Source organism: Dendrobates tinctorius, unplaced genomic scaffold (assembly GCF_039654945.1).
Source record: "Dendrobates tinctorius isolate UK_male_01 unplaced genomic scaffold, ASM3965494v1 ptg000011l, whole genome shotgun sequence".
NCBI lineage: Eukaryota > Metazoa > Chordata > Amphibia > Anura > Dendrobatidae > Dendrobates > Dendrobates tinctorius.
Window position 1 is genome coordinate 128,837,347 of NW_027361679.1, and position 23,663 is coordinate 128,861,009.

Below are 23,663 nucleotides of genomic sequence, written 5' to 3' on the forward strand. Positions count from 1 at the left end.
AAATCGCGCAGAAAAAAAACCACGCGTTTTCTGGGAAGGAGTCCGTTTCTGAAGCAAAAATGTTCTGCCTACGTGGGCACATAGCCTTAAGGAGAAGAAACTTAACCCTTATTTAGGTGGAAAAAGTCAGACAGATTCTCAAATAGAGTTTTCCTAATGTTGAGGTGCGTGACAAGAATCTTTCAGGCGCCAATGTCAGGCCCGAGCTAATGGCTGAGAAGACTAGGTCCAACAGAACTGGGGCATGATCAGACCAATTGATTTGTCTCATCTCCACCCTTTTCAACATTCTAAGAGTTAAAATATTTTGAAAAAAAAACCTATTGTATATGTACTGTGAGGTGGGGAGAAAAGAGTATGCCCTCTCCTTAGGATGATCTGTTTTCCATAAATCAAACATTGAGTTGACACTAATCAATTTCCTAAATTCAAATGCTAACATGACTAGGTTTTGTGGAGGCAAACTGCCCCCCAATGAGTGTCTATTAAAAACCTCTGAAAAAGGGACATTAGTCTCCTCCCAATAGTGGGGTCGCCAGAAGCAATTTCTGAAGAAGAAAACCTTCCTTTAAAAAAAAAAATAGATAATGCATAAAGTAGTTGGATTAACCTTCAGACGTGCTTACAAGTCAACAAATCCCCCCCCCCCCATCGCTATTTGCTTTAGTCACCTGTAGTGGTCAATTTGAAGACAAAATCGCTATTCCACCATTCTTACTGTCATTGGGTAACCTAAATAGGCCCAGGGAAAAGAATTTAGTGCAAACCTAAATGTGCCTGTATGGTCATAATGCGTCTCTTGTAGAAACACTACCTCCGCTTTGAGACTTCATCTCCTGCAAGGCAAGTCTTCTCTTACTACAGGAATTAAGACCCCTTACATTAAGTGAAATGATATAAGTCATAGTGTAAGCCTAAGGACCAGTGTCTGCAAGTGTCGGGCGCACCTCCTAATATGTGCCAGATTACCTTACTTTCAGAGGACTTGTGCTCCATCTGAACTATAATGAAAGGTGATGGTACACACACGAGGTTACGGAATACACAGACACAAACCATTTTTAAGAAAAAGTTCAAATTTCAGTAAATGTAAAACTTTATTTCCCAGATAAAACTCCTGGCAAGGGTTACTCCTGTGGAACAAAATGTGGAACGAAATGAGCCCATCAGGAATTTGATATAAATAATGTAACCCCAAAATAATTACTGTGGGGGTAGGGACTAAAATGTAAACCTAACAGGGAGAAGAGGAATCCAAAGGGGTTAACAGATAGAAAACCCCTTTACAGTGCATCATGCAAGAACCCCTACCCCAAATCTACATGGTTGATATCAAGCGGAAACTCTGCATGCCATATATATAGCTCCACAAATAACAATCAGCAGAAGAGCACACAAGTAGAGGCCAGTGCCTAAAGAAAAAAAAAAAATCTCTACGAAGCCCCTACAATAACGCACTACTATAGTAAAAATCAGCACAGCGAGGTCTATGAGGGGAACTTCCTCCCCGTTGTCCCTCTTGATTGGTCCTCTACGATCTTTTCTTTTTTGCTTTCGAATCGGCTGTGGTTCCCCTGACGGCAGAGAGGGGGGCGGGGGTCCCAATCCACTATTTTGCGAGGTTGTAGATTAAGGGTTTTACCAAAAGCCGGCAAGTCCACCCAAGAATGCAGATTTGCAAAAATTCCTTCACGACGGGCTGTTGGTGCAAGAGGGAAAACCCCACCTGAAGGGTATCCGGAGGTCCTTCAGGATGATTAAGGTTTTTAAGAATTTTTCTCTTTTTGCAAGTTAATAAGAGACAGATCTGTAAATATCTGGATTAGAGTCCATATAGGAATAGGATCGTTCCCTCTGAGACCTGGCCTTTGTCATAATCTTTTCTTTAACATCAAAGTCATGGAGGCAGCATATGATGCCGCAACAACAAGGAATACCCTTTTGTCTGTAAGGTTCGGTGTGCTCTGTCCATTTTGATTTGTGTTGATTGGTGGATCTCCAAGGATAGAGTTAAAGCTAATTTGAAGTATTAATTTAGGATTCTCCTGTTAATTTGACTCTGGAACACCCCGTACTCTAATATTGCATCTTCTTCCATTGTTATCTAGATCCTCCAATTGGACCTGAAGATCTTTTACAGTCTTTCGTTCATGCAATTCTGACACGTGGGAACTAGTAATATCTTGATCCCCTTCCAGAGTGTCTATGCGACCTGTCAGTTGCTGCAAATCTTGTCTTGTACATGCTATCTCAGATCTGCAAGTATTTTTAAACTCTTTAATCAAAGCCTTAAAATCATCTTTGGAGGGAAAATGTAACGAGCCCCTTCCACGCAGCTGAAGAGATAGGATCTTATGCCAATCCCTCAACCTCATCCCCAGAGGAATCGTGTGTCAGTCCAGTCCCCTTCTTTATTAGACTACCTCTGAATGATCTACCTCTGAATGATCCCTTGCAGAACCTGTGGCTCTTCTATCCCAGTCTCCCCTGGCCCTTTGTATGGAGACTGTCTTCTTGCCGGTCTGCGGTGAGGGCTTAGGGGTTTGATGCAGCCTGAGGGGAGATTGTAGAACAGTCCCCTGAAGTCGAGTGTCCATTTTGTGAGGTGGACACTGTAAAAGGGCACTGCTCCTTCAGATCCTCCTGTAATCTCTGCTGCTGGGAGACCTCCATGTGTCCATCCTCCTCACTCCCCCTTCCCTGCTGGCTCAGCGTCTCCTGTCACGATCAGCAGCTCCCCTGCATCTGAGCCTCCAGCCTCCCCTTCTTCCTCCCGTGAAGCAGCCACATTAGCCAGCTCTCTGAAGAGGAACTCATCCAGGGCTGTCACCTTAGCAGCCAACTCTGTCCCCGCATGTGTCGGGGTCCTAGCTCTCCTGGGGCTCGTCACTGAAGGTAATCTGGCCGGAAATGAGGCTGTGGAGACTTGTAATCTGCAGTATTTGGAGGAAGCTCTCCTGCTGCACGTCCTTTCAGCACAGCATCCCAGACACGCCCCCCCCATTTTTGACAACCAGCCTTGATAAAGCGGGTGACTGGTGGCTGGTATTCTCAGGCAGGTAAGGGGCATGGATATTGCCCCCCCAGCCTAAAAATAGCAGCCCGCAGCTGCCCATAAATGGTGCATTTATTAGATGCGCCAATTTTGGCGCTTTGCCCTGTAGCAATGGCAAGTGGAGTTCATATTTGTGGGGTTGATGTCACCTTTCTATTGTCTGGTGACATCAAGCCCACAGGATAGTATTGGAGAGACCTCTACAAGACACCTATCCATCATTAATTATATAGTTGTATTGTAAAAAAAAAACACGCAGCAAGTACAAGTCTTATTTGAAATAAAAACAAAACCACTTTTCCTTTTTTTAAAAAAATAATAAACAGTTATACTCACCAACGCCCATTCCATTGAAACGCTCGTCTCTTGTAATAAAAATAAAAAGCAACCACACCCTCACCTCTCCGACGTTCTGTCCTACTCCGTAATCCATGTCTGGGGATAAATATTGTTCAACATGTAGGGTGGCAAGATGTGACCATCCACGCTGAGAACCACTGGTGAATGAGCTGCTGCGAGGGCAGCATCAGTGAGCAGCGGTGACCTCATCAGGGTTACCGCGGGTGGGCTGAACTGCGGTGTCCGCAGCACCGTGTGAAAGTCACTTGCAGTTCTGCTTGGTGAGTTCACTGCAGATCATCGTGATCTGTGGTGAAATCACGAATAGATGTGCCTTTTCTGATTAGCTGCTGGCTGCTATTTTTAGCCTGGAGAGACAATATCCATGGCCCCTTACCAGCCTGATTATACCAGCAACCAGCTGTTTGCTTTAGAATGGCTGGTTGTCAAAAATGGGGGGGAGCCCATGATGTTTTTTTTAATTAAATGTAAAAAAAAAACAGCGTGGGGACACCTCTATTCTTGATAACCCGCCTTTCTAAAGCTGACATCTGAGAGTTGCAGCCCGCAGCTGTCAGTTTTGCCTGGCTGTTTTTCAAAAATACAGGGAAACCCACGCTGTTTATTTATAGCACAGGCGGTGGCTTGATAAATATTCCCATCAACAATCGCCTGCTTTCGCTGTTATCCGCTGAATGCAACTCTCAACATTGTCTCCTGCTAGTGCTGATCACAGTACTGCGATTCGATTCTGATACTGGAAATATCAAGATGCGTGAAAGAGGGCTAACAAATTTAGACAAATTTGTAAACCATATTTGAGAGAAAGTGTCCTTTTGTTTACATAGAATATGTCTTAGGCTATGTGCACACACTGCGGATTTCCTGCAGTTTTGCCCTGCGGATTCACACCTCTGCTATCTTAAAGGTGTGAAACCTCTGCGGAATCCGCACAAACAATTGACATGCTGCGGTTTGTAAACTGCAGCAAAATCGCGTGGAAGAAACCGCAGCGTGAGCACAGCGGATTTGAAATGCTGTAGGCTAACATGGTACTGTACCATGTCTGCGGAACTGCTGCGTTTCCGCAGGGCCAAAAACGCTGCGGAAGCGCAGCAGTATCCGCAACGTGTGCACATAGCCTTAGATCTTTGAGATCAGCTCATGGAAATTTAGAGCAAAACCAAAAGTGTTGCATTTATATTTTCGTTCAGTGTGTATATTCACAGCCTTGGTACTTGTTGTCAATTCTTTCTATTTCTACAGCTGTAAATATATTTTCACTGGTTAAGTTTCTTTTTGTTTAAATGTTAAGATGTTAACCCCTTTCCGACATCGGGCATAATAGTATGCCAATATCTGACTCCCCCTGTTTGATGCGGGCTTCGGCACTGAGCCCACACTTTTTCGGGCATTTAACTGTTAACTAGTTAAATGCCGCTGTCAATTTCTGACAGCGGCATTTAACTCGCGCTTATGGCAAGTACGTCGGAAATCCCGCCCATCGGTGACCCCGTCACAAGGTTGCGGGTCACAGATGGGTTGGCATGACAGCCAGAGGTCTCCAGTAGGCCTCTTTGGTTGTCACTTCCGGATTGCTTTGAGCGCCACCCGGTAGGCAGCGCTCATAGCAAATGAGCATTTCTGCTACATACAGGTGATATGATCATCGCCTTTATGTAGCAGAACCGATTGAAGCATGCCAAAAGTAGAAAAAGAAATGAGAATATTTAAAAAAAAAAAAAAGTTCAGATCACTCACCTTTCGTCCCATTCAAAATAAAACACAAAAAAAAAATACGCATTTGGTATCGCTGCGTTCAGAATCTCCCGATCTATCAATATAAAAAAAATTATCCCAGTCGTTAAACGGTGAAACGATAAAAAAATTTCAAAACGTGTTATTTGGTCGCTGCAACATTGCATTAAAATGCAATAACGGGTGACCAAAAGATCGTATCTGCACCAAATGGTATCATTAAAAATGTCAGCTTGGCACACACAAAATAAGCCCTTACCCATCTCAAGATCCGGAAAAATGGAGACTCTATGGGTATCGGAAAAATGCGCAATTGTTCTTTTAAACATTGGAATTTTTTTTTCACCATTTAAATAAAAAGACATGATTGGGGTCTGTGAACTTGTGATGACCTGGAGAATCATATTGGCAGGTGACTTTAGCATTTGGTGAACATGGTAAAAAGAAAAACTGTGGCATTGCACTTTTTTTTTTCTTTTTGCAATGTCACCGCACTTGGAATTTTTTCCTGTTTTCCATTACAATATACAGTATATTACCAACCAATGGTGTCGGGGGGCGTGGTTTGCAGGGGAAGGGAGCAGACCTGTTCATCAGGAGCTCCTGCTATTCCCCTAATTTAGATTACTAAAGCTTACTAAAAAGCGGATTTTGGGAAGATGCCTGGACTAAAGAATAATAGAGGAAAAGCAGATCTAAAGAAGATAAATCCTGCTTATGGACGAGGAAGCACCATGAGGAGATCCAGTGGAGGCCTTCCTTCCTCCGGAGTTAAACAGCTTAAGCCGCTGCTTCAGCCTGACAGCACTGGACAGGTGCATGTAAAGCCAGAGCTTAAGAAAACCCAGGGGACCTGCCGAGGCTCTGTTATTAAAAAGATTGCCTGTACCGCGGCCCCAGCAACAGAGGAGACAAGCCCAAAGAAGCCCCATGAGACCGCGGTCAGGTCAGTAGCGGGGAGACCGTAGGAAGGAGCAGAGGAGGTGCCCCTGGTGTCAGTGGCACCCAGGAGCTGCAGAGCGTCTTCAGTTGTGCAGAGAGAAGAAAACAGGAGCCCGGGAGGCGCAGCAGTACTCACAATAGTGGCAGGAGGAGGCCAGCTGCAAGCGGCGGTGAAGAGGAACAGCGCTATTCAGCCACTGCCTCAGTGGGAGCCCGCGGTCAGATCAAAGGCTTGGAGACCGCGGGGAAGATCGGAGAAGTCCTCCACTGCGCAGGGAGCTGAAGGCAGGAACCCGGGAGGTGCGGCGATGTTTGGAGCAGGAGGAAGCCGGCTACTAGCGGAGGGGATCACAGCAGCGGCAGCAGGAAGCCGGCCACAAGTGGCGGGAATCACAGCAGCGGCAGGAGGAAGCCGGTTACAAGCAGCGAGGATCACAGTAGGAGCAGGAGGAAGCCGGATACAAGTGGCGGTGAAGGCAGAAAAAGGCAGCGTTCCACAGCAGGAAAGCATTGATGAGGGAATCCTCACTGACCTGAATGGGGAAAAGATTTATTCTGAAGACTGGACAAGCTGCTGTGACTCTGGGGAAGGATCCTATTCACATGATCTGGCAGCGATGGGCGAGACAAAGGAGAATGACAGCAGTGTGACTCTTACTTTGCACAGCCCTGGAAGGACTTTTTCATCTCAGGCCTGTTTCACACACCAGTTAAAATCCGCTAAAATGGTGGAGAACGGATCCGTTCCTGTACTGACCACAACGTTTGGCACCGGACCGTTGTTTTAACAGATCCGGTTTAAAGGAACCGCTGCCCGGGGAGAAGAGACAGAATTTTTTTTTCAGATGCCAGAACTGAGTTTAGAGAGGGAGAGAGTTTTTTTTTCAGACGCTAGAACTGAGTTTAGGGTTAAATTTCCAACACAGGCATTTCTCCCGGGCATGCGCAATAGAAAATGCGGATCCGGCCGGGGAAAAAAAATTTTCATTGTCCGTCCTGTCCGCTCAGCGGACGGCAAAATCTTGACGGATCTGTAAAAAAAACAGATCGAACGGATGACCATCCGTCAAGATCCGCCGTTAATACAAGTCAATGGGGAAAAAAACGGATCCGCCAAGAAAAATAGCGGATCCGGTTTTATTCAAAACGGCGGATTTTGACTGATGGGGGAAAAACGGATGTGTGAAACAGGCCTAAGGAGGAATCTAATGGCCGGCCCAGTCAGCCCAAACAAGACTCTAAAAGGATGAGTTTGCAGGAGACAGAAGCAGAAAAAAGCTGGAAACAAGCGGCCGTGACAGGGAAGATCAACGTGACACAGCAAAGGAATCAATGGCAGGCTCAGGTATGATGCGCTAGTGTTTGTCCCAGGGCGAGATGGGGAGGTTAATAACAGGGCTTGGGAGGGGAAAAAAGGAAAAGGAGATGATACAATAATAAAGAATATTCCAGGAGAGTTGTGTCCTAGTCCTGGGATAGGGAAAGTCTCTGAGGACTATATGCAGCATTGGGATTTAGCTGTAGCAGGTTGTGATCTTGTTTTTCCTTAGGCTAATAATAACACAGAAGTCTTATCAGATCATTAATACAATTCTTGTAACTCATTGGAAGGTCTGGAAAGTGTTCACTCTGAGGATTTTATAGAGGAGATGGAATCACCTGAATTTGGGGGGAAGTGACTTTTCCACTGACAAGGATTCTGGGGGGTATAGTTCTTCAGGTTCACTCTCAGATGATATTATTAGAGATGACAACTCTGATTTTGGAGGCGACTACATTACTCCATTAAATGCAAATAAAATGGATCCTGACAAGTTATGCACCAGCAACAAGCATATTCCTCTTTTACATCATTAATAGACGCAATACCTGCCTCTGATGAATATCCTACGGAGGGATTTATGGCTAGGATGTTTAAAGCCCTTTTGTTATCTGTGGAAACTCTAGGGAAAAATTCCATTACAGATATTGATTCAAAAGCAGTGATCGAGTTTAAAACTGAAACTACCGATTCTAAACAGGCTAAAGCTTCTGAAGCCTTTATAACAGGGGTGGGGAACCTCAGGCCCCAGGGCCATTTACGGCCCTCGATGACCTTTTATCAGGCCCCTGAGCAGATTCTCAGGGACTGCATTCTTGAGCACTGAGCTGTACTTTGCCACCAGCTCATTAATTTCTTCTTGCTCTGTTAGCACACCACACGCAGTGTTCACTACTGAACACTGAAGGGTATGCAATGAAAGATTACGTCCTGACACCAGCGCCAGAGTCAGGATGTACTTTGTGGGCGGAGTTTGTACGGCCCCCGAAAGATGGTATAAATATCCAAATGGCCCTTGGCAGAAAAAAGATTCCCCACCCCTGCTTTATAAAAAAAAAAAAGCTTTTTCAAAAGACGCTGTCTCTATTTGCAGAGGATTATCACTGTAATTCTACTGAGATTTCTGTCACTTCATCTCTCGAATCCAAATTAGTTGAATCTCCTTATTCAAATTATGAGTCCTTTTGCGCTGAGGGAATTAAGAGCTTATCCACTCTATCAAAGTCCGTGGAAAAGATCCAAAATGATATTGATTCCATTAGAAACAATCTGGCTGCATATGAAGATTCTAGGAGAAAAAATATTAAAACTAGAGGGATCCCTGAAACAGTACAGACCTTCCAATTAATAAGTTACATTTTCTCTATGATCCACCATATAATTCCACCAAATATTGAAGAGAGCAATTTGATTGAAAAAGCTTTTAGAATCCGCCGACGTCCTTCTCTTCCATCTGGCGGAGCCAGGGATGTCATCGTCTCATTCTACCCTAACTGGGTTAGGAACACGCTTTTAAATATCTCGAAAGAGTCAACATTTTCTTCATCTCCCTATGGTCACCTATCTTTTTACAAAGACCTGTCTAAAGACACCTGGACAAAAAGAAAATTGTTTCACGCCTCAACAATCGAACTCCTTCGTGCCGGTATTCCCTATAATTGGACTCAGTACTCTGATCTTCAGGTTACATTTGCATCCAAAATGATTATTTCTTCACCGGAAGAGGGAATTGAGTTCCTGAAAGGCGCAGGAATTTTAACTTCTACAACCTCTACAGGACTCTCTAAATTATCTAAATCGGATCTTCGCACTAACTGAGAACGCTGGAAATGTGAAAGAATTGGAATATAATAGTAGCTCTCTATTTAAAGGGGTAAAATTTTGGAGTATATAATTCACTGGTTAAGTGATAGTTATTGGATCAGCGATTCTAATATTGTTTATATTCGTGTGAGGCTAAAGGAGTCCTATTGCACTTTTATAGCTATTGAATGAACCGATTTTTGCCTACAACCGGTCTTTTGGCCACTTATGGTGGTCTCGGACGGGACAGGCCTTCGTACATTAATAGCTATTAGTTTATTCTTTTTATAATATTTGCAATACAATGTTCTTTTTTTTAGGTATAGCGGTATCTATGCTATGTAAGGTTTCATACAACGCAAAGCTATGAACAAAAATGTCATATTTGTCACGTTGGCATATTGATTTTCACTGCTGGTATTGATGCGGTTTATAAGTAATACAGTCTGATTAATCATAGCTGAGGGAAATAAGCAGCAGAAATTTATTGTCCTCTTTGGATGTACTCATTATCTGATTTATATGTTTAGGGACCTTTGTATTTTGATGCTAATAAGTAGTAATATTAAGGCTTATGCAATTATTGCATTCTTTTTGTATGTCTGCCTGTCTATCCCCCATCTGGGGGTCTCCCTGTCTTCACAGGGGGTTTTCTTTCCTATCCCTTTTCCCTCGTTTTTCCATTTGTCTGTCCTCACCCTATAACCTGTACCCTATTAAAAATCAAAATAAGAATAAAAATTATTGAAAATAAAAACCAAGTGTGTCATTCAAAAGTACAACTTGTCCTGCAAACAACAAGCCCTCTCATGGCCATATTGACGGAAAAATAAAAAAAAGTTACGGCTTTGGGAAGAAGGGAAACAAACGCAAAAAAAGGAAAATGGCCCAGGGATTAAGGGGTTAAATGTGCACTTGTTTGCGTCAAAAAGGTCTTCCAACTTATGAAAAAAAGGAATAAATACAAACAGCAGCAAATGATATAAGAACCAAATACAAACCTTAATCTCATCCTGCCATCTAGTGTGGATGGTTCAGCAGCCCTTCTAGTCTTTGGCAGTCAAAGTATCACACTGACCGGTAACAATCACGGCAACTGCCATCAGGGCTCTGCACTGGCCATGGGACCACTGTAGACACTTTTTTACAGTGGTCCCACTGGCTGTTTGTAAGTAGACAATCGCCCAAAGGTTCTGTGCTGGATCAGCAAGGGATACAATGCGTGAGTGCTCTGTTTTTGGTTTTTTTTTTTATATTGTTTTACACGTTACACTTCAGCTTTTTGTCTTATTATTTTCTTTTCATAAGTTTTGTAATTGTAAATGTTTATGGAAATTAATAGTCAAATGTTTTGAGAAAATTAAGAAAGCTGCTTTATTGCATTTTGAATGAATTGGTCAGAAAGGAAAAACGAACACTGTCTTTTTTATTAATATTTTTATTTCTGCTCTTTTTGGTTCCAGGCCAAAGAAGTCTTCATCATGCAGGTGACACTTTAGAAACATTGGTTCTGATTAACCCTTCAAAGCTATCAGTATGTGATGAGGTATGTTGAGGTTTTGTAACTGCTGGAACCAATTTTAATTCCTAGATGGCAACACAGATTTAATAGATCACTATATTTTATCATTATCAAATCCGATACTGACCATCCCTGTTTGAATCCCTAGTATGTAGTATATACTGTAACAATGTTAGATACAAATATAGCCTTCAAGGCTGAATGCCTTTGCTTGCTTTTGGCACACATTTTTAACCTTTCTTTACTCAATAAAGTTGTTTTTCTTACACCCTTTTCTTTGAGCGTTTATAACTAATAAAAATGTCTAACATATCTTGTTTACCACTGAATTTATGTGCTTGAAAAAAAAACATTTAATTTCATACTGTATGTTGGATTACTGGTTGGTTGGATAACCCAAACCCCACAGGGTGAGCGCCTCTGACCGCGACCGGGTGTCAGCTGATTATCACACCTGACACCTGGCACGGTGTTAGGGGAGGTCCCAACACGTTAACCCCTGGCACACTGCGATCAATCACGATCGCTGTGTACCGGGGGTTTAGGGAAGCACCGGCGCTCCCTCCGTGCTTCCCTGCGACCCCTGCAGCAGCGCGATGTGCAGCGCTGCTGCGGGGGCCTCCTTCCCTACAGGATCCCGGATCCAATATGGCGGCGGGGACCTGCAGGGAGCTGGCTTCCTCATGCCTGCAAAGCGCCGGCATGAGGAAGCCTCCAGCACTGCCTGTGACAGAAAGCTGATCTGTCACAGCGATCTGTGATGTGACAGATCAGCGATCTGTCACATGACAGTGATGTCCCCCTGGGACAGTATAATAAGGTTAAAAAAGGTGTAAAAATTTATTACAAATCGCTAAATAAATTAAAGAAATATTCCCTAAAATTCATTTTTTGGAAATAAAAAAACCCCAAAACAATAAAAGTACACATTTAGTATCGCCGCGTCCGTAACGATCCGCCCTATAAAACTGTCCCATTAGTTAACCACTTTAGCGAACCCCTTAAAAAAATCAGTGCATAAAAGCATAAAAATGACATAAATTAGATATCGCTGTAATCGTACTGACCCGAAGAATAAAAGCGCTTTATCAATTTTACCGCACGTGGAACGGTGTAAATGCAACCCCCAAAAGAAATTCTTGAAATTCTGGTTTTTGTTCATTCTGCGTCCCAAAAATCTGAATAAAAAGCGATCAAAAAATATCACGTGCCCAAAAATGGTACCAATAAAAACATCAACTCGTCCCGCAAAAAATAAGACCTCACATGACTCGGTGGGTCAAAATATGGAAAAATTACAGCTCTCAAAATGTGGTGATGCAAAAACTATTTTTACAATAAAAAGCATCTTTTAGCGTGCGACAGCTGCCAAATATAAAAACCCACCATAAATAGTAAATCAAGCCCCCCTTTATCACCCGCTTAGTTGGGGAAAAATAATAAAATAAAAAGTGTATTTCCATTTTCTCATTAGGGTTAGGGGTAGGGTTAGGGCTAGGGCTGAGATTAGGGTTAGGGGTGTGTTGGGGTTAGGGTTGGAGTTAGAATTGGGGGTTTTCCACTGTTTGGGCACATCAGGTGCTCTCCAAACGCAACATGGCATCTGATCTCCATTCCAGCCAGTTCTGCATTGAAAATGTCAACTGGTGCTCCTTCCCTTCCAAGCTCTGCCATGCGCCCAGAGTGTTTTACCCCCACATATGTGGTATCAGCCTACTCGGGACAAATTGCAGAACAACTTTTGGGGTCCAATTTCTCCTGTTACCCTTAGGAAAATAAAAAATTGGGGGCAAAAATATCATTTTTGTGGAAAAAAAAAAAAAATTTTTTTCATGCCCAGGCATTATAGACTTCTATGGAGCAGAAAAGGGGTCACTTGTGGGGGGTTTCCGCTGTTTAGGTACATCAGGGGCTCTCCAAAGGCAACATGACACCTGCAGACCATTCCATCAAAGTCTGCATTCCAAAACGTCACTACTCCCCTTCCGAGCCCCAACGTGTGCCCATACAGTAGTTTTCTCCCACATATGGGGGGGGGTATCAACGTACTCAGGACAAATTGGACAACAACTTTTGGGGTCCATTTTCTCCTGTTACCCTTGGGAAAATAAAAAAATTGTGGACTAAAAGATCAGGTTTGTGGAAAAAATTATTTTTTTTATTTTCACGCCCAGGCGTTATAAACTTCTGTGAAGCCCTGGGAGGTTCAAAGTTCTCACCACACATCTAGATAAGTTCCTTTGGGGGTCAAGTTTCCAAATTGGTGTCATTGGGGGGTTTCCACTGTTTTGGCACATCAGGAGCTTTCCAAGCGCGACATGGCGTCCGATCTCAATTCCAGCCATAAAAGTCAAGTAGCGCTGCTTCCCTTCCGAGCTCTGCCATGTGCCAAAATTGTGGTTTCCCCCCACATATGGGGTATCGGCGCACTTAAAACAAATTGCACAATAACTTTTAGGGTCCTGTTGCCCTTGGGAAAATAAAAATTGGTGGTGAAAAGATCATTTTTGTGGAAAAAATGATTTTTTAATTGTACGGCTGTACGTTATAAACTTCTGTGAAGCCCTTGTGGGTTCAAAGTTCTCACCACATATCTACATAAGTTCCTTGGGGGGGGTTAGTTTCCAAATTGGGTCACTTGTGGGGGGTTTCCACTGTTTAGGCACATCAGGGGCTCTCCAAACGTGACATGGCGTCCGATCTGAATTCCAGCCAATTTTGCATTGAAAAAGTCAAACGGCGCTCCTTCCCTTCTGAGCTCTGCCATGCGCCGAAACAGTGGAAACAAAAAAAAAAAAATTGTGCCTGAAGTAATTTTTTTGTGAAAAATGTTAAATGTTCATTTTTTTTTTTTTTTTTAAACATTCAAAAAATTCCTGTGAAGCACCTGAAGGGTTAATAAACTTCTGGAATGTGGTTTTGAGCACCTTGAGGGGTGCAGTTTTTAGAATGGTGTCTCTTTTGGGTATTTTCTATCATATAGACCTCTCAAAGTGACTTCAAATGTGATGTGGTCCGTAAAAATAAAATGGTGTTGCAAAAATAAGAAATCGCTGGTCAACTTTTAACCCTTATAACTTCCTAACGAAAAAAAAATTTTGGTTCCAAAATTGTGCTGATGTAAAGTAAACATGTGGGAAATGTTACTTATCAAGTTTTTTGTGTGCCGTATCTCTGTGATTTAAGGGCATAAAAATTCAAAGTTGGAAAATGGCGGAATTTTAAAAATTTTCGCCAAATTTCTGTTTTTTTTTTCCACAAATAAACGCAAGTTATTTGAATGATATTTTACCACTAGCATGAAGTACAATATGTCACGAGAAAACCGTGTCAGAATCAGTGGGATCCATGGAAGCGTTCGAGTTATGTCCTCATAAAGGGACAGTGGTCATGAACATGCAAACCACCCTTGGGGGTAAAGGGGTTAATAACATTTCCCTCATGTCTGCTTTAAATCTGCACCATTTGTAAAATGATATTTCATTTTGTTTGCATTTCAGGAGGTTTTAAAAATGTACCAGTAATTTTTCATTTTTTCTTGGAAATTTACAAAATTTATTTTTTTAGGGACCTATCCATATTTGAAGTGACTTTAGGAGTCCTATATATTGGAAAACCCCTCCAAAGTGATACAATTTTAAAAACAACACCCCCCCCCCCCCCCCCCCCGCATATTGAAAACTGTTGTCAGGTAGTTTATTAACCCTTCAGTTGATTTTCAGGAATTAATACAAAGTGGCATGACAGGAATGAAATAGTGTATTTTTACCACCTAAATGTCGCTAACTTCTGAACAGGCCACTGTAGCCGGCAGACTCAGGTGATCTCGCATGATTTGCGACTTGTAGACATTCTGAAGCATTCAAGCTGTTTAGCAGTTGCAAGTCATGCAGCTGAGGCAACGAAAATTAAATCTCTGAGCACGCCAAAATACTCGGAGACCACCCGAGCAACGAGTGTACTCGCTCATCACTAGTAGTCATTATTGACAGCAGCATCTAAGGAGTTAAACAGATATGGACGGTGCCAACACTGATTGTGGCTAATGCAGCAAGTTGTCAGCTATAGTGTACAGCCGACAGCTTCTGGATTGTTACCTGTATGGGGATGATATTCTCTTATATTTCAGGTCAGTTAAAAGATGTATTGGCTGTCATTAAGGGGTTAAATACCACTAGAGATACAGTGGCATTTAATAGGTTAACAGCCCCGGGTGGATTGAATTCTGGTCTGATCAGCTGTCATGTGCCTGAAGATATGCAGACTCTGCATCTGAACCCGCATCAAATGATGGGAAGTGACGTACCTATGTCATAGGCCATAAATGGGTTAAATTAGGAAAAAACCCACAACAATTAGGAAGATAACTTGAATATATAAAAAAGTAATTTTCACTTTAAATATCCTGATTTTCAACTAATGAGAATTTCACATTGCTTTTGAATTGTGGCTTAAAGGGAATCTGTCACCAATTTTTGTTGCCTATAAGTTGCTGGCACCACCACCAGGGGCGTATCTACAGCATTACAGAATGCTGTAGATAAGCCCCCGATGTAACCTGAAAGAGAAGAAAAAGGAGTTATATTATACTCTCCCAGGGGCGGTTCGGGACCGGAGGGAGTCGTGGCCCGGTCTGGCGCCTCCCATCTTGTATCGATGACGCCGGAAGAGGTCCAGTGCCTGCGAACTGCAGTACTCTGCTCTGCCCTCAACAGGACAGAGCAGTGCGCCGGAGCCGCGATGGGCAGGAAAGAAGAGGACGTCATCGCTAAAGATGGGAGGCACCGGACCGCGACTCCCTCCGGACCCGAACCGGACCCAGACCGCCCCTGGGAGAGTGTAATATAACTCCTTTTTCTTCTCTTTTAGGTTACATCGGGGGCTTATCTACAGCATTATGTAATGCTGTAGATAAGCCCCTGATGGTGGTGCTGGCAGCTTATAGGCAAAGAAAATTGGTGACAGATTCCCTTTTAACAGAAAAGAAACTAAAGTAATAAAACTGCATGGACAAAATTGATGTCACCATTAACCTAAGATAAAGTGAGTCTTTTGAGGCAATCACTGCAAACAAATGATTTCTGTTACTCTCAATGAGACTTCTGCACATGTCAACAGGTATTTTGGTCCACTCCTTGTGAGCAAACTGCTCCATGTCTCAGGTGTGGAGATTCCTTATAAATTAATTGAAAATCTGTGGAAGAAGCTGAAACATGCAGTCTGGAGATTAGGTGTCATAAAAGGCCATTTCAGAATTGTCGAATACTTTGCTCTTAGCCGTTCTTGGATGTGTGGTGCCTTTGGTTTGTGAAACAACAGTCTTCTCTCACTAGCTCAGGGTCAACAGAAATTTAGAGAGCCTACTGTGGGTAACTTGTGTATACAAAAGAGTTGAATCAGAGATGTAGCCTAAAATACAGTAGGACCGTTTATTTTATTTTTTTGAGATACAACACTAATAATTTTCTCATTTACAGCATTGGTTGACTAATATCTTTTTTCTCCTTTTTTTTTTTTTTTTTTTTTGTAGATCCGTAAGTTGATCTGCCACTCCTCCCAGCATAAGCTATTGATACTTACTGGTCCCTTTCTTGAAGACACTGGGGATGTGCTACTACAAAGTGGAGGAGCTTTTTCAATTGATGACTTTATTCATATTTTTACAGACAAGGAGGTAATCTTAATGACTAAAACAGGGAGATAGTAATGAAACTGTTTCTAAAACCTGATTCAAATGTCTTTCTCTCTTCAGATTGGTGAAACTTTAGGATCTTCGGACCCAGCAAGTCGTGTCAGTTTGACAGTTTCTTGCCCAGATATTTGGGATTTATCACAAATTGACAAATGCAGCTTACAAGATTTTATTGAATTGCGGTTCAACAGTGGCCAAATCCTTCCGGAAACTGAAGGATTGCTAGAATTGTCAGAGTACCTCTCGGAGTCTCTAGAGCCCCCATCTCCATTTGAACTGTTGGAATCCCCAACAACTGTTGGTTTCCTGAAACTATCTAAGCCATGCTGCTATGTTTTCCCAGGGGGCAGGGGCGATTCTGCTTTTTTTGCTGTAAATGGATTTAACATGTTAGTGAATGGTGGCTCTGATGCTAGATCTCCATTTTGGAAATTAATACGCCATTTAGATAGGGTAGACTCAATCCTTCTCACTCACATTGGCCTAGATAATCTGCCTGGCATCAATAGCTTACTACAAAGGAAGATAGCAGAGGTAGAAGAGGATATTTCTCAAGTACCACAGCCTAACAATGATTGGTTAAAAAATTTAGTATCACCAGAGCTAGGGGTTGTATTTATAAACACTGCAGAAAAGTTGATTGCTGAAGAAAATCCTAATAGGGTTGGGGTTAAAGAAGAGGCCTTGCTCACAATACAGCATTTAGAAAAACTAAATATTCACCCAGAACCACTGCATAGAAGTGGAAATTCTGTGGAGCCAACTATACTTTTTCAAAAGATGGGTGTTGGCAGATTAGAAATGTACATCCTGAACCCTGTAAAGGGGAGCAAAGAACTTGAAGCCTTTAAAATGTGGCTTGGAAATGAGGAACATAGAACATTTGATTTACCTCTAACCTCTTTGACTTCTGCCTGTGCATTACTTGTCTGGCATCCTTCTGCACCTTCTGAGAGAATTGTTAGGGTACTTTTCCCAGGCTGCACTCCTCAGGATAAAATTTTTAAAGGTCTTGAAAAATTGAAAGACTTAGACTTTTTGAAAGACCCAGTTATAACTCGGAAAGATCTAGACATAATGGGGTGCAGTCACTTGGAGAGGGTTGGTGCAAAGCCAAGCCGTACTGATAGCAGAGAGAGCCTGAGATCTGGATCTGGGCGGCTAAGTGTTGAACCAAAACTTGGATCAGGAAAAGAGAAGCCCTTTACAATGCAGAAAAAAGAACTTCGATCAGATGGAAAAGATAGATCTAAAACTCATGTAGAAACAAGTAAGGAAATGGGAACAGAGAGTGAGAAACAAAAAGAGAGCAAGGGTAAGATGGACACTGTATCTGAAAAACTAAAGTCTGAATCACGACTGAAAACTGGGAAGGAAAAGATTTTGGTAAAGAAAGAACAAGCAAAAGAGGAAAAGAAATCTTTGAAGAAGGATGAAATCCAAGAAGATAAAAGAAAGGAAGTAGCAAAACCAGAAGCCAAGAAAGATTTGCGCCCATCTTATAATGATGCCAAAACAGAGACTCCTCGGAGAGCTGTAAGAGAAACTAAAGTAGAGGAAAAAATATCACGAATCGGGGTAAAAGACGTAAAGAAATTTACAGCCACACCTGCTGATTCCAGGAGATCCATTTCCAAAGTAGGATCACTGAAAAAGGACCTAGGAGGAATAAAAAAGGACACAGTTGCAGGTGCTAAGAATGTGGTAAAGGGCAATCACCCCAAAAAGGAACAAGTTAAAGAAACAAAAAGCCAGCCAGCTCAAAAGGAAGCATCCGGAGCCAGTAGAAGTCCAGTTTCTTGTGAAGTAATCATTAGTTCTCAAGAAACTAGTAAAGGCATCGAACCTGCATGTGCGGATGTTGGCTACAATGTCCACCATGAAAATGGACTTGGTGTATCTGCACAGAATGAGCCAGTGGCCCTTGAGCCTGAGAGCCCAAATGGATTCCGTAACATGGAGACAAGTCCCCTTAAGTGCCTAGCACCTGTTTCTCCATTAGCTAAAACACCCAGAAGTGATATTAGTGTGAATTTTGACCTGACTCCTACAAACCTAGAGATTCAAGAAAAAAACAGAAGTGGACATCATGGGCAAGACTGGCTGGAAGATCCTTGTGGAAGTTCTGAAGAAAAAACATTGGAAATGACTTCACCTGTCAGTCCAGAGCATCATTCACCAGCAGTGGTGCAACAGAGCTGTGGACAGGCTCTCTCTTCTTCAGATGGGAAAAATCTCAACTCTTTTAAGGCTCCTCCAAAATCTTCTCAAGAGAACTCAAATTCCTCACAAGGAAAGCAAACCAGTTGCTTGTCTTTGAGTCCATTTCGGGAGGACCTACCTGATGTATCTCCTACAATCACCACTCCGTCTTTGCCTGCTGAAGTGGGCTCTCCTCATTCCACAGAAGTGGATGAATCTCTATCAATTTCTTCTTTTGAGCAGACACTCCCGCCTGTTAGTGAGTCGCCTAGAGATGTCTCTCCAGAGATCCATGCTGCAAGTAGGGTAGGTCTAAGCTTACCTGTGCGCCCTTCACACTCCAGTGAACCTGAGGAACAGTCTGAAAGGTCAGCTTCTCCCCATGATGTTGATCTATGCTTGGTTTCACCATGTGAGTTTGAGCATCCTAAATCTGATGCTGTAGCAACTCCACGAGATAGTGATAGTGATCCTTCCCAAGAACTTCCCAAGCCTCTATGTTCCCCTGGAAGTAAATTTCCAAATGGACCTGAAACACCACCCACTTCAGTAAGTGAGTCTTTGCCAACAATATCTGATTCTGGACCCGAAGAGGGTTCTTCAGTTGCCATTGATGAAGCATCTGATTCTGAGGGGGACAATACACCAAGGCTTTTGGATCCTATTCCTCCACCATTGAAGGATCCATACCCAACACCACCTCAACCTGGAACTTGCATGGTTGATCCTGAAGCTCTGCCTACATCCCTCATTGGCAAAAAAAGTCAAAACCATTCAACCCCTGCCACCTTTCGTAATAACGCCAGTAGAGTATCAGGCCCATCTGGAAAAGTCAGGGGATTTGGAGAAAAAAATAGCAAAGCTACTGCAGGGACTTCCGAAACTCAAGAGAAGACCCGTACAGGGGTGGATTACAAACAGTCTGTTACAAGACGGAGTATTGGGAACACAGTCAGAGGAACTCCTGCAGGAAGTCGTTTATTTTCAGCAGGTAGGTCAGATGACAGCCATGCAAACGCTTTTATACTACTTATTTAATGTCTATTGGAAGGAATCGGTAAGGGTCCTACTTTTTAACAAAATTTTGTTTTTGTTAGGCTACGTTCACATGTAGCGGAACTCTCGCGGAAGTTACCGCGAGAATTCCGGAATTCCATTCCGTGGGAAAATTGCATTTTAAATTCCCACGGTTTTCCCGCGGAAAAACTAGCGATTTGCAAGCGTAATTAGCTTGCAGAATGCTAGCGTTTTCCAAGCAATCTGTAGCATCGCTTGGAGAACTGATTGACAGGTTGGTCACATTCGTCAAACAGTGTTTGACTAGTGTGACCAACTTTTTACTATTGAGGCTGCCTATGCAGCATCAGTAGTAAAAGATAAAATGTAAAAAATAATAAAAAAAATTGTTGTTCTCACATTCTGACATCCCGCGCAGCCTTCCCGCGCCTCTCCACGCTCCCGGTCCCAGTAATCCTTTGCGAGAATGACCGCGAGATGTCGCGCTCCTGCGGAAAGTAAGCAGAACAATGCATTCCTATGTGGGCGGAATCGCCGCGATTCCGCTAAATTAACCCCTTAACCTCCAAGGGGGGTTTGCACGTTCATGACGGGCCAATTTTTACAATTCTGACCACTGTCCTTTTGAGGTAATAACTCTGAAACGCTTCCATGGATCCCACTGATTCTGACATTTTCTCGTGACATAATGTACTTCATGTTAGTGGTAAAATTTCATTCAAATAGCTTGCGTTTATTTGTGAAAAAAATGGAAATTTGGCGAAAATTTCGCAATTTTCCAACTTTGAATTTTTATGCCCTTAAATCACAGAGATATGGCACGCAAAAAACTTAACATTTCCTACATGTTTACTTAACATCAGCACAATTTTGGAACCAAAATTTTTTTTTGTTAGGAAGTTGTAAGGGTTAAAAGTTGACCAGCGATTTCTCATTTTTGCAACACCATTTTATTTTTTGGGACCACATCACATTTGAAGTCACTTTGAGGGGTCTGTGATAGAAAATACCCAAAAGTGACACCATTCTAAAAACTGCGCCCCTCAAGGTGCTCAAAACCACATTCCAGAAATTTATTAACCCTTCAGGTGCTTCACAGGAATTTTTTGAATGTTTTAAAAAAATGAACAATTAACTTTTTTCACAAAAAAATTACTTCAGGTCCAATTTTTTTATTTTACCAAGGGTAACAGGAGAAATTGGACTGCAAAAGTTATTGTGCAATTTCTCCTGAGTACGCTGATACCTGATATGTGGGGGGGGACACCACTGTTTCGGCGCATGGCAAAGCTCAGAAGGGAAGGAGCGCTGTTTGACTTTTTGAATGCAAAATTGACTGGAATTCAGATCAGACGCCATGTCACGTTTGGCGAGCCCCTGATGTACCTAAAAAGTGGATGCCCCCCCACAAGTAACCCCATTTTGGAAACTAGACTAGTCTAAACTTGTCTAGATATGTGGTGAGAACTTTGAACCCACAAGGGCTTCACAGAAGTTTATAACGTACAGCCGTACAATTAAAAAAATATATTTTTTCCAAAAAAACGATCTTTTCACCCTCAATTTTTATTTTTCCAAGGATAACAGGACCCCAAAAGTTATTGTGCAATTTGTCCTGAGTACGCTGATACCCCATATGTGGGGGTAAACCACTATTTGGGCGCATGGCAGAGCTAGGAAAGGAACCAGCGCCATTTGACTTTTTGGGCTGGAATTGGGATTGGACACCATGCCGAGTTTAGAAAGCCCCTGATGTGCCTAAACAGTGGAAACCCCCCACAAATGACACCATTTTGGAAACTAGACCCCCCAAGGAACTTATCTAGATGTGTGGTGAGCACTTTGAACCCCCAAGGGCTTCACAGAAGTTTATAATGCCCACAAACATGATCTTTTAGTCCCCAGTTTTTTAAATTTTCCCAATGGTAACAGGAGAAATTGGACCCCAAAAGTTGTTGTACAATTTGTCCTGAGTACGCTGATACCCCATATGTTGGAGAAAACTACTGTGTGGGCACACGTCAGGGCTCGGAAGGTAAGTAGAGACGTTATGGAATGCAGACTTTGATGGAATGGTCTGATCGCTGATCTGTCACATCACAGTGACAGATCAGCGATCTGTCACAGGCACTGCAGAAGGCTTCCTAGTGCCTTCGCTTTGCAGGCACTGAGGAAGCAGGCCCCCGAAGGTCCCCGCCGCCATTTTGGATCCGGGGACCTGCAGGGAAGGAGGTCCCCGCAGCAGCACTGCACATTGCGTTGCTGCGGTGGTCGCAGGGAAGTACAGAGGGAGCCCCCTCCCTGCCGATGCTTCCCTAAACCCCCGGTACACTGTGATCGTGTTTGATCGCAGTGTGCCAGGGGTTAACATGTCGGGGGCGGTCCGTGACCGCCCCTGACACATAGTGCCGGGTGCTACGTGAGCGCCGCTGATTGCTATGACGTACTATCCCGTTCATGGGCATAGGGGACCGGGTCCCATGGACGGGATAGTACGTCAGATGGCAGAGAAGGGTTAATGAGCATGTTGCGTTTTTTACCGCGAAGCGATTCCGCCGCCGAATAGACCGCAGCGTTAGCGCAGCATTGCGGAATCCCATAGGATTGCATGGGATGATTATTTTTCACGGCAAAATCGCGCGTTTAAAACCGTCGTGAAAAAAACGCGACGTGTGAACTCAGCCTTAGAGTTCCTGTAACAGAAATCTTGGAGTTATGTTGAATAGATTTAACCCCTTCATGACAAGCCTATTTTGACCTTAATTACCAGGCCATTTTTTGCAATTCTGACCAGTGTCCCTTTATGAGGTAATAACTCAGGAACGCTTCAATGGATCGTAGCGATTCTGAGAATGTTTTTTCGTGACATATTGGGCTTCATGTTAGTGGTAAATTTTCAAATTTTAAATTTTTATTCTGTTAAACCAGAGAGTTATGTGACACAACATAATTACTAAATAACATTTCCCACATGTCTACTTTACATCAGCACAATTTTGGAAACAAAATATTTTTTGTTAGGAAGTTATAAGGGTTAAAAGTTGACCAGCGATTTCTCATTTTTACAACAAAATTTACAAAACCATTTTTTTGAGAGACCACCTCACATTTGAAGTCACTTTGAGGGGTCTATATGGCAGAAAATACCCAAAAGTGACACCATTCTAAAAACTGCACCCCTCAAGTTACTCAAAACTACATTCAAGAAGATTAACCCTTCAGGTGCATCACAGCAGCTAAAGCAGTGTGGAAAGAAAAAAATGGACATTTTAATTTTTCCAGCAAAAATTTTCTTTTAGCATCAATTTTTTCATTTTCACATGGGCAACAAGATAAAATGGATCCTAAAATTTGTTGGGCAATTTCTCCTGAGTACACCGATACCTCATATGTGGTCATAAACCACTGTTTGGGTGCACGGCAGGGTCCGGAAGGGAAGGAGCACCATTTGACTTTTTGAATGGAAAATTAGCTCCAATCGTTATCGGACACCATGTTTGGAGAACCCCTGTGCACCTAATCATTGGAGCTCCCCCACAAGTGACCCCATTTTGGAAACTAGACCCCTTATGGAACTTATCTAGATGTGTAGTGAGCACTTTGAACCCCCACGTGCTTCACAAAAGTTTGTAACACAGAGCAGTTAAAATAAAAATTATTTTTTTTTCCTCAAATATTATTTTTTAGCACGCTACTTTTTATTTTCACAAGGGTAACAGGAGAAATTGGACCCCAAAAGTTGTTGTCCAGTTTGTCCTGAGTACGCTGGTACTCCATATGTGGGGGGAACCACTGTTTGGGCACACGGCAGGGCTCAGAAGGGAAGGAGCACTATTTGACTTTTTGAAATGCAAATTACTTCTAATCGTTAGCGGACACCATGTCGTGTTTGGAGAGCCCCTGTGTACCTAAACATTGGAGCTCCCCCACAAATGACCCCATTTTGGAAACTAGACCCCCTAAGGAACTTATCTAGATGCATAGTGAGCACTTTGAACCCCCAAGTGCTTCA

The 23,663-nt window shown here is 42.8% G+C and overlaps 1 protein-coding gene across 4 annotated transcripts in view; it reads left to right on the forward strand.

Annotated features, from left to right (window-relative positions):
* The window catches only part of MAP1S (microtubule associated protein 1S), a 112,952-nt gene that overhangs the window by 64,257 nt on the left and 25,032 nt on the right, over window positions 1–23,663 (forward strand). For all 4 annotated transcript variants that reach the window (XM_073547691.1, XM_073547676.1, XM_073547702.1 and 1 more), the window contains 3 exons: window positions 10,682–10,764; window positions 16,271–16,414; window positions 16,493–19,625. In XM_073547691.1, coding sequence (XP_073403792.1) covers window positions 10,682–10,764; window positions 16,271–16,414; window positions 16,493–19,625 — 3,360 coding nt within the window. The remainder of the gene's footprint in view (window positions 1–10,681; window positions 10,765–16,270; window positions 16,415–16,492; window positions 19,626–23,663) is intronic.